The sequence below is a fragment of the Anser brachyrhynchus genome, assembly GCF_964034855.1.
Source record: "Anser brachyrhynchus genome assembly, chromosome: 12".
NCBI classification, from domain to species: domain Eukaryota; kingdom Metazoa; phylum Chordata; class Aves; order Anseriformes; family Anatidae; genus Anser; species Anser brachyrhynchus.
In genome coordinates, this window is record NC_137707.1 from 16,146,686 (window position 1) to 16,158,726 (window position 12,041).

The following is a 12,041-nucleotide window of genomic DNA, read 5'->3' on the forward strand; positions in this document are numbered from 1 at the left end:
AAAAATTAATTTGCTCATGTAGGCACCTGAATGGCATGGAAAGTACGCTCCTCTTAGTCCTTCTTCCATTTACTGGAACAATGAAGTATTGATGATAAGAGCTAACACCTTCTGGAGGAAAAATGATAGACAAAGACATTCTTTAAGTGATTTATTTTACAAATGTGGGTAAATTAGCAAATATATTACACAAAATTAAATATACATCTCACATTTTTATACAGATAGTCTTTAATAAAAATTACATGTAGGAATAGCAAATAAGCAATGAGCAAAAATGTCACAATAAATAGGCTGGAAAATAAATGTACTTGAGAAAAAGCTACCTGATACAGTTTTTATGTTTTCTCACTTTAAAGCCATGACAGCCTAACAAAGAACACAACTTCTTAATAGCATTACTATTAATAATGAAATAAATGGGAAAGAAAGGGCATTGGTGGACAGAAGGGAAAGAACGGCAATGAAAGAACCATGGAATGCTTTGATAATGTTTGGGTAATAAAGTATTAGGATGTTCATCAAAATAACTAGAAAAGTAGTGCTCTCAGTAAAGTACTACCAGACTACGAAATAGGTACCAGACAAAAAGTGCTAACAGGTGCATAACAAGCACTCCAGCATGTTCCAGCAATGCATCTTCACCTTGATAAATAGCACCCAAATACCCACAGGGGATTTTCTTCAGTTTCCTAGTACAGCAGTTACACCACCCTGGGGGACTGTCCAGTGAACGTATTTAAAACAGAGCCAGAAGAATGTGGATTGTACTGTAATATTCTCTGCATATTCTCCATGGAAAAATTTAATAGTTCCAGTAAAATTCACCTTTTCCCATTGAGACCTCAGGGACTTGGAATGTAACTAAAAGATTCACTCTAAAGTTTAATCAAGCATTAGGAGGTCTGAAAGATGTCTATTACACGAGATGTATTACCACGTGTTGTACAATTAAATAATACGTTAAATATTGTATGAGAAGGGCAGATTCCAGCTCTGCTTTCAGATATATCTTTGGAGAAAAAAAGTTCTCTGAGAGCATCCTTAACCCGTAACTGGAGCTGATTAACTGGAAGTAATCAGGACACGCCAGTGATGGGGCATTATGTATGCTCTGCTCCAGCATTAGCACTCAGAACACATCTGCACATTTGACCTCTACCTCAGTTTCTCTTGTGTAAAACATCCTGAGATCTTAAGATCAAAAGCCACTTTAAAATATTAGTACAATTAGCCGTTAATTTTTTTGGTGAAACGTTTGAGCAAAGGACCTTGAAAAACGTCTTCCCATTCCGTATGCATTACACCTTGACTGATGTAATGAAGTAGGAAATAAGTGAAAAAACTTCTGAGAACACACAGGTGATATCACCGTGTTCACTTTTTCCTCTTTTACGTAGACATTCACCTTCTACAGCAAACCAAGCCTCTCGGGATTGCTGATAGCAAAAAGCCCTAGTCATACAGGCTCAGTTTCAAAGTTATGCTACTACTCAGAGAGAGAAATAAATGTATACTGTATTAAAAACAATCATCATAGCCCTTTAAATGATTGGATAGTTTAGCTTTGAATGCAATTCAACCTAACAGTGGCTTTAATGGCTTTTGACAGATTGTTCCACTGATCAAGGGACGTGTATGAAAATAACTGCCTACCAAGCCCTGATTTGATTTTAAGAAAAGAAAACTGAAGGTTAATGGTAAACAGAAGTTGATTGTTCACATTTTCACTGAAATAACTCTATCTGACCTGTTCTTAGAACCAGAGAAATAAAGGATAATGGGAATCCTATACACCTGACTTTTTACTTTAGCCTCTAATCAAGGAGACTAATCAGACCAAGATGTGTTGGCATGAAAGCAAGTATTCGACGATATGGAGGGGGAGGAGAGCAACTTTTGTGTCCAAATTCAGCACTGTAAAACCAATAGGGTATTAGAGGATGTAAACTGCAGAATAGCGTGTCCTTTTCTATCATGTGAATTGAGTGCTGGCTCCAAAGCAACGAGCAGATACAGCATAGTTTTCATGTCATGTGCCAAGGGCTCACTCCCAAACTTCAGCATTTTAATGTGATCATTTTATCAGTTATCTGTTGGCTTTCATTTGACATATTATTCAGCCAATTCTGCAGCCTTACTAAGTACAATCTTTTTGCAAACGTATAAATTATCTTCTCTTGTTCAATGAATGCCTCAGGCTAAGGTGAATCGGAAAGATGAATGCAAATTAAGACACAAGCCCAGCGACATTAAAGGTGATGATTTTGAATTTGGACTGGAAAGGGAAAAGAACAATGGTGCTATTCAGGATTGCCTCTGCTCCTACAGGAGGGGTGAAGTGACAGCCAGAATCGGGCAGGTTGGGGGTCCTTAGAAACACTGAGTGCTGGCCTCTCCTCCCAAGGCCTTCATCACTACCTAACAGTACCCACCCTCTATCCCTAGATTAGCGTAGGGCTGAGCTTTTCAGTCTGCTGTGGTCTTTGCTGGGACAAGGAACCTCTCTGTGGCCTGTGCTCTGTTTGTCCGGCCCTTCCCCACAGCAGCTCACCAGCCCCGTGGGGCAGAGCGGAAGACGAGCTGCAACAACTTGAACCTCAAGAGGAAACAGATGTCGTATGGAGGTACACAGTCCATAGAGGTGTAGTGGGACAGAGGTGGAGGCTAAGCTTGGGAACAGTGCTTCTCATGCCTGTTCCTAACAGTGGAACAAGCACTCTTCCTAACTCTGTAACCTGGGCACAAGATGACAGTGGTCAGGCCCCAGCAAAAAGCTGGGGACCAGCTGTTGGGGGCACGAGGAGGGTTAAGGACCTACCATTAACTATGGACCAGGTGGTAGCAATCAAGGGAGAGGTCAGGACCTGCACTGTACAAGTTACTGCTCGATGATTCCCACATGAGTTAAGTTAATAAAGTTGTGGTCTTGTGAAGGCACATCCCTTGCATGTCTTTTCTCTTCCCCTCCTCTCATCCCACCTCCAACGTCAACCAGTTTCATCTCTGCTACATTAGCCCAAATTCCACTGCGTGACACAGGGCTAAGGGAACTGCACTACGATAACTGAGAAAGGAGCAATGCCTACTGGTAACACACTACAGTACTTTAATTATCTGTTGTGATAGACTTTGGTATTAATTAATGTATTTATTTATTTTTCCCCCCTGTTATGGCACTAGAATCCCTGAGTCTGGCTCACAGCATTAAAAGGTCTAGAATGACTTTCAAGTATGTCTTGCTAAGTAAAGCTACATCATTATCAGTGAAACTAAAAACTGCATCTGGATGACAGTAAGAAAACTGATTTGGGTATTTATTATGCTGCATGTTACCCATCCTGGACAGTTTCCAGTTGGTGACTACCCATAACATTCTTATTTACACTTTAGATAATCAGGATCTGCTGTAATGTTCAGAGTATAAGCATGATTTCTTTAAAATCTAGTGTACTGGGATTAATATTTTTTATTTACTTAACCTTTTAACAACAAGAAACAACCTACAAGATAAAATATTTTCATATGCGGAGATAAGAATAAAGCAGTATAAAAACATTTATCATTTACATGGCGTAACACAGCAGTTTTCTATCAACTACTTAAAAATGGCCTTTACCTTTCATCCCCCGCATTACATAAACAATAGAAGTTTTTCATTTTCTGCCAACATTTTCTTTCTATGAGTGTAAAACCAACTTTCTATCTCATTTTTAAAGAAAGCCCTTGCCTTGAGCATTTCATTTGTATTGGTTCCATGTTTAGTCAGTAGCTTTAGTAAAATTGATGAATATTGTCTAAAGGCAAGTGCAGACAGGCAAACAGATCTGTATCTTCTGTAATCCATTTAGCCTGACACACACGTGCAAGTGAACTATTTTACCTTAATTCTTTCATGACTGATGAAAAGTAAATGTAAGCAAAGCCATGAACTTCACCATTCTAAAAGAATCACTGAATCTAATGTTAGAAGCTAATTTATGCTCTCACCTCTTCCCTGAAACAAACTGACCTTGGTCCTTATGCATCTACAGCATTCCGACTTGGCAAACAGTTGCTATACTCAGAACATCCATTAGAGGCTGCGTTTTTCAGCTCATCCAAAATGGTAACGGGTTATTTAGTGCTGGAATACAAATGGATTGCTGAAGTATCATTGCAAAATGAACTACATTAAAATTATTTGAATAAAATAAAGAAAACTTTGAAATATTTGTCTGCTTCCAGTATATACCTCAAACACAGCAATAACTTATATTTGACCTCTCAGTTTTCTTCTACCTTTAACCATGTTCTTCTCTTGAGGTACCCTTTGGAATTACTACATGCTTCAAACAGTTTCATAAACCTTACTCATGTCTTTGCCATCAACTTCTGTGGGCTTTGGAGAGATGAAACCTCCATATACTTCTATATTTCAACTGAATTCAATCAAGTTACGCTGATTCAGATGATGTGAGACTTGAATGCAACACAGAGTGTTAATTCTCTTTAACCACTTGATTATTGGTATTTTGCCAGTGAAACTTAGGTCTTACCCATTCCAAAGGTTTTCAGTTGTCTGTCATTGCCACCATTGGCTTAACTGAGTGCTATTTGACCACATCGAGGCTAGTACTAGTTCAGCTAATTCACTAGCTTAAATGTGCAGCGTAGGCAAGACCCAGAATCATGTATTTTTAAACATTCTATTATTGCTGCAACCACTCTCCTAACACAAGAAAAAAACAGCAATACCAACAACAACAAAAAAACAGTGTTGTTTCACTACTGCTGGAAATAATTATTTGCCAATCATTTTTTAATAGCTATGCCTCCACTTCAGCTACAAACTACAGCGCTGATGTGCCTCCTCTACCCTTTTATGGCTGTCAGATTTATTTCAATACTGTGATCCCCATGGTTTCTAGCAGAGCTTAATTAAACACACAAAAAAATCATAAAGTAACATAAACAAACAAACAATCCCCTCAAACCCTGTGTTAACAGTGTTACATCATTAGCTTGTTTGAATTCATCTTTCTCATTCCCAAAGCAATATCTGTTTCTGTGAGAACTGCCTTTTTCAAAAGCAGAATTCCCACATCTTCAGCTAGCTTTTCTCTAAGTGATCTCCAAAGTAAGCAGCATTCAGTGTGGCATTAATCCAAATATATGCTATTTGCCCACTGGTAAAGCTAGCTTTAGATAGCGCAGGAAAGAAAAAGCTATGCCCATAACAAAGGATCTCCAAAGGTCAACAAATCTGTGGCACATGAGACAACAGATAGATGTGTGGATTACAGTTATAATACAATCAAACTTAATTTAAATAATTTATTTTTCAAAGAGTCTTTGCTTTCTATACGGTGGCTAACAGCTTTAGCAGAAGTGCAGGAATACAATGAAAACACTCGATCCAGACCTTTATACTTTTGCTGGCATAGCTGTGTCAAAGGTGTTAAGAGGCACAACCTCTACTTGATATAATTGTCCTGGCAAAAGCTGGTAGGTGTGGACACAGTTTTATACCACTAAAACTGAATTTTTGCTGGCACAGCTTCTTTAGCTGCAGGGAGGTCTGGCATATGTTACACTGTCAAAAGCAGAGTTTTCAGCAGTACTCATCCACGCACAGAACACTTTGCCAACAGAGTATCCTGGTATGCTCTGGGTAAGCCTGGCCCCAGCAGTGATTTTAAACAGAAGATTAACACAGGAGACGTATTCCATTTCTTGGTGGCAATGTCAAGCTCTGAGTCTTACTGCTTTTTTTTTTTTTTTTTTTTGTAGTGGTAATACAGACTGAGTGCTGTTTTACTGTAATATAATTTTCTTCTGCTTTTTATGATGAAGGAAAAGGCACACACCAGCTCAAGTAAGAATAGCAACTTAACCAAATGAAAAATCTCTCATTCAGGACATTATCCAATACAGAATTGTTATTTTTATAGCATATTATTACAAACCAGATCACAGCAGCTTCATTTCTCATAGTCTTCTGGATTTGTTCTTATGGCTAGATCATCACAGATGTTGCCATGCCCTCTATCACACAACCTAAATCTATTTTGTCAGGGGACCTGACCCAAAACGGAAACCCATGGCTCTTTGGACAAGGTACTGAGAAACCTGGCCTCAGAGTAGAATTCACAAAAGGCAGAAACAAAGCAAAGGTTAGGAAACAAATTCTGAGTTCCAGGGAACCCACGAGATAGTGCTACATGTTGGAAATCTCCCATGTGTGGGCCTCAAAGGCCTTTCTGAGAGGTACAAATGACGGATCATGCCATTCTTCCTAAAGGAAGGTAGATGTAATTATGCATCTGTTAGAGCACAAACCAGGAATAGGAGACAGCAGATTTATGCTCTTAGGCCGAAAAGGTCCAAATCCACATCTTCCAATTTCCTGGAAGCATCTAAAAGACAAACTGTAAGCTGTCTTGCCACAGCAGAGCTGTGTACCCCTCGGACTGAACCTGTGAGCACTGTCTTTCAGAGGCCTATGCCCTTGAGGGTCCAGGTAGGAAGTCCCTAGTTCGGAAAGTTTTTTAAAACCCAGCCACCAGGACAAACATTGTCAGTTGTTCTTGATAAAGCCATACAGGCATGTAAAATTGTGTGGGGATGAGACTAGCAAGCAAGCCTAGCTTGCCCAAAACCCAGACAATGAGGATGCACTTTAGGTCTAATAATGGACATGTCAGATCTTCTACACACAGAATGTAACGCCATTTTGTATATGAAGGGTTTAGTACTTGGGAGTGCTTCACACCTTGAGATGACAGGTGCCATGAGAGGCTGACTTACTGTCAGCATCATGCTCGTGATCTCCAAAACCCATTTCTGACAAAATACAAAAAGTACCATACAATTGCCATGATGAAAAACAGCAAAAAAGGCTTAGTATCTATGCCAGGATGCTCCTTCACAAGTTCCTCAGTTTTGCAAAGCTCTGACAAGGAGCCATTCCATAAAGGACTTTCTCCACCATTTCCTCTACCTCTGCCTACATTACTGGATAAAGATGTTACCATATTGTGTGCACAGCTCTATCCGGACACACCTAGCAGGCTCCCTCCAAGCTGGCCTCTCGTTAGGATGCCCAGATCATGGATTCTGCTTTGTCACAGGTGTGAGTTATGCTTTCTGTTCAAACTGCTGAGCCAGAGGCAGTTCTAGGCACTCATGCAAGCTAAAATGTAGATGACTGGGGAACTTGTGGAAACACAACTATCCATGGGTTACAGGATCAATGGGGATTTGAATGAAGAGGAAAGAACAGAGGCTGGTGTTCTGGACTTCACATATTAAAAGCCAACTCTTTCTGTAGTTTTGGTGCCTGGTCAGTTTTGTTGTGAGACAGTAACTAAGGGACTGTGTGGAGAGCAGTAAAATCTGCACTAACACACAAACCAACACATAACTTAGGAATCATAAAGATTAAAAGATTTATGCTAACTAAAAACTTACTCCAAATGATGAGCATTAATAATTCTAGGCTGGAAGGTCACCTGATATTCTACCTACTGAACAAGATTTTGTAGGTGAGCTATTACTTCCTCAAGATCATATGGCAGAGGCATATTACATTCATCATTTGTCCAGAAGGGGTGGCATTCCGGTTTCTGGTCTTCTGGCAAGCTCTCTGCTGCTTCTGACTGGCACCTGGAATGAAAAGTAAGCAGAAGAACTACTTAAGTAAAGTTACACCAAGAAACCATACCAAGAAATCAAACACTCAGCAAGGATACATTTGTGCATTAACTTACAGAGAGGAATGAAAATAAAAAAACACATCATCTGACCAAATGCGTTGTTCAGTTATAGTGAGGTTGACTTCTGTTGTAGGCTTTGTATTTTCTGTAGGGATTTCTCAAAAGCCAATCACAGAGAAAACTCAGTTAGTGTACCTTTATACGGTAAATTATTTTTTCATTATCTCAGCTGTTATTTAAAGTATGTGATTAAACCATTATCAGATTTAAATGTTTGCCGGTTTCCAACATCTTACTAGATTATTGAGAAAGATTAAACTGAATTTACTGCATTAAGGTCAGGGGGGATAGATTAAACAATATTAAAGAAGCCGGACTAGCTTTGTAGATTCTGGAGATTTACAAGTGTATCAACCTGCTTAGCTCTGAAAAAGGCAATATAAAACGAGAAAATTCTATAAAGATAAATGGAAATGGAGGTTAATAACAACTTCCAATGATGAATAGGTGGGCAAAACTTCAATAAAATTAAATTAAGAGGTTAGTGTATGTTAGTCCCCTGAGAAAATGTTTAAATTACAGTGTTTTTTATTAAATGGATTATTCATCAATACTACTGAAGTCTAATTATAATATTCAACTGAACTGCAGCCTGCAGAGGAAAGTTTTCTAAGTGGCAACCATCACATCCCTTAAGATTAGGCTCTAATATCATGTGTTGCAACAAAAAAATTGTCACACTCCAATGAGGATTTCTCCCCCTCTTTTTTCACATCTCCTCAAACAATTTGCATGTTGATGATTAATTAGTTAATGTTTGGAGTGGGACAAGACAAAGAAAAATGCTACACGTTATAATTTCAGTATATACTGCAGGTCAATGCAGTTCTTCAAGGATACAGGAAGCAAATCCCAGAAATAAGCTTCTACCTCTTTTAAGACATTTTCAATAATGTCTATACTTTATGTTTCTATACAATTGAGTTGTTATGATGATTTAAAAGTTCTTTTAAACATATATATGTGGCTTTCATCCCTGTAAAATGAACTTTAAAAGTACTGACACCTGTAACTTCCTTGCCTACATCACTGGCCTTCTGGAAGAGACTGTTTCCAAGTGAAAGATGTCTCTTGGGAATTATTAATGGCAGTGTAATACCCCTGAGAAAACATACTTCAGCTTTACACCCATGTTGGTGTGTGGTTAATTGCCGCACCAGCATCCTGGGCACTCAATCCATCGTACATTACACTGCAAGGACAGTATTAACACATAACATTCCAATATATCTTCGGCTCTCCACATCAGCCCCTGATAATAGCATCTGTTAACATGCACTAAGTACTATTATGTAGCACATCACTTCATAAATAATAAGATTAGCCGACCTCAGGGCCCTGGGAAGAGTAATGTGTTTAAATGTTCTCATTATTTATTTAAAACAAGAATTAAAGGAACAGAAGCTACTTCTGACAATCCTCTTAGCATAAATATTAAACTGTTTGCATTGATAAGCTGCACTGTACAGAATAACAGAGGATTTGTTTTGCAGGCTGCTTTATAATAGTTGTTAGAGCAAATGCAGTTTAGTGTATGAGTTCTGAGAGGTACTTAACTGATTGTGCCATCATGTTCTGGAGACATTTTCCAAATTATATAAAGGAACAGGAGAAAATTAATATGCAGGGAAAGCTGAAACTAATTACAGCATAACTCTATAAGGCTTTTAAAATCTTGCTTTATTTTCTGTCTTGGCACAAAATAATACGCTCAATTTGCTGGGTAGTATAAGATACTCCAGTCTAAGCATTTCAATCTAAGAGTGGATAAATTAACCATGTACAGATTATTGCAGATGACAAATCAAGAAGCTCAGCTGGTAAATACTGCAGGCATATTATGTGGTCTGCAAAACTCAATTTATAATAATTAACATTCTCTCTCTCACTCATTTGCTATTAACAAAAGAATTTTCATTGAGAGGAAAACCACCACCTTCACCATTTAAGGCCTCTCTTTTTCCCCCCCCCCTTTTTCCTTTTTACCTTTATTGTCTCTTTTTTCCCCTCACTCTGTTTCACAGACTGCTTGGCCAGCTTTTCCCTCACCTTTGGGTTTTGGGCATTTGTCACTGTAAATGTGTCTGAAGTCACTAACGATGCTGTGAGTGGGCAGCCCATGAGCAGCTCTTCCAGCCACTACTTTTTCTTCTCTGGTTTTCTTACAGAGCCATCTTCAAAAGGCCACCCCACAGCTACGTGTGTGCCCTAACTCTCAGCGACCACACGCTCGGGAAGCGTTAGCCGTATATTCCAGATGAGGGATTACAGGGATGGAAGCGGTAGCCATATATTCCAGGTGAGGGATTACAGGGATGGAACTGTGTCAGGTCCTTGGACTTCCTGTGCAAGTCTGATGACAAACGTATCAGTATGCTGCGAAAGTGCAAAAAAGGGGAACAGTGCCTTAATACTCCAAATTCTGCAATCCCACAGCTCCTCTGTCTTTCTCTAAAGCATTTCTAAGGTTTTGCTTTACATCACTAGCACGAATAGCAGTGAATGTGACATTTTTGCATTTTGTGAGTCACCTGCTCTGACCAAAATCGCAGTCCCTGTGCAGGATCCACTGACATTAAAGTCACCTCAGGTTGCTCATGTTCAGAGGTACAGGGCTGGCGTCTAAGCAGTCAGTGCTTCACCTCCCTGGCTGTCACGCAGTCCTCCTGAACTACACCCACGAGCTTGAATGCACTCACCCAGATACGTGCTGACCCTCTGACTCGGAGTTAGCATGCAAGAACAGTCCTTTCCGGATGGATATATTTTACTATTGTTCTTAATAAATTTCTGCACAATTGTGGGAGAACTTGCTCCTACAGTGCTCTTTAATTTGTAGCAGAGTTGAAGACCTGGAGATTCTGTAAAAGGATAGCAAAATTTTCAGCTGAAGCCGAGCGATCAAAGGCACTTGAAAATTGCAGTTATTTAAAATCACTGCTAACTCGGGTTAGCAATGATAACTCAGAACAGCCAGAATTCCTGTCTTTTCCCAGATACAAAGGAATAGATGAGGGTCCATGTGAGAAACACTGCAGTCATCAAAGTATGGTGGTAGTGGGAAAGTAACAAGATTTATAATATTATTTGTTAATTAAAAACTGTTATTTGAGTTGTTAATGAAGTCAAGCCTCCAAAAGAAAGTAAATTTAATGCCTGTATATTTTATGTACAAAATGTGTTAAGAGTGGAAATGCCACATGCTCTGAGATGTGGAAGATGCCAAATAAAGAGGAGTAGGGAACAACTGCCATGACATATTTCTGAGCAATTTAGCTCTAACACCTCGATAATACAAGTTTACCAACATATCAGAAAAGCATGATTTGTATGTCTAGAGGTGTGCAGAATGCACAGAACTCCTTGGCCCCTGCTTTCTTGCTAAACCAATCAAAACCTGTGCCAGTTCCAATGCAAAAAGCCCATTTTGATGGAACGACAGGCTACTGTTGCTGTGCAGTTTCTCTCCCACGTAATCTTCACAGGCTTTTGATTCCCTTTTTGTTCATGTTTGTCAAATGGACTTTGCTCGTTCACATTTACCAACAGCAGAATATTAACATAAGTCATGACAGGCGTTGGTGTGACAAGGTCTGACTCCTTCCCTTGGAAGGTGGCTACTTTCCCCGAGGCAGGTGTACGCTCACTGGCACAGACAGTTGCCTGGTTATGGTCCCTCGGGCCGCACTGACACTTTGATGATCAGGGTGTCAGCTACATTAGAGGACACTGATCACGATACTAAAATTAACCAAGCTAGCTAAAGTGTGTGTTAATTACGAGTATGCAAGCAGTCAATAAAAGGTTAATGCAAAAGTCAAAGGATAAATTTATTTCACTATTGCATCACTCTACTGACTAAATGACTAACATTATGCTTTGTTTTTAATCAATAGATTTTACAGTAATGCGTGAGCCATTGATTTGAAAAACAGACTTCTTTCTAAGGGCTAAGTTTTGCAACTATTTAGTATCAAGTATCAATATACTTAAAACACTCTTTCCTCAGAGCAGATACTTTTTTGCTCCAATGGCAGGAACAGGAATGCATACAAGCCAGAAGGAGCCTTTGGGTTCTGCTGATGCCTGTGATTAACACAAATAAGAATTATTATCTAGGATCCTGGATTCCACTGCACTGTTTGTCAGCTCCACAGAAGTGTAGTCAAATCAGATCAATAGGGGTCAATTTGTGGCTCAGACTGCAAAGGCACGTTAAGAGTGAAGAGATGATCTGCACGGTCCCGTCTCCTCGATGGTACTGATTTAGCTGCAAGGCAGAGC

The 12,041-nt window shown here is 39.3% G+C and overlaps 1 protein-coding gene across 14 annotated transcripts in view; it reads right to left on the minus strand.

The window, feature by feature from the left end:
* Positions 1-140: 140 nt before the first annotated feature.
* FTO (FTO alpha-ketoglutarate dependent dioxygenase) overlaps positions 141-12,041 on the minus strand; it is a 247,898-nt gene continuing 235,997 nt past the window's right edge. For 12 of the 14 annotated variants that reach the window (XM_080553056.1, XM_080553053.1, XM_080553052.1 and 9 more), the window contains one exon: positions 141-7,647. In XM_080553056.1, the coding sequence (XP_080409182.1) occupies positions 7,506-7,647 (142 nt within the window). In that variant the 3' untranslated portion in view covers positions 141-7,505. Of the gene's footprint in view, positions 7,648-10,456; positions 10,619-12,041 lie in introns of all 14 variants that reach the window. The other 2 variants (XR_013938641.1, XM_080553058.1) reach the window with 2 other exon arrangements.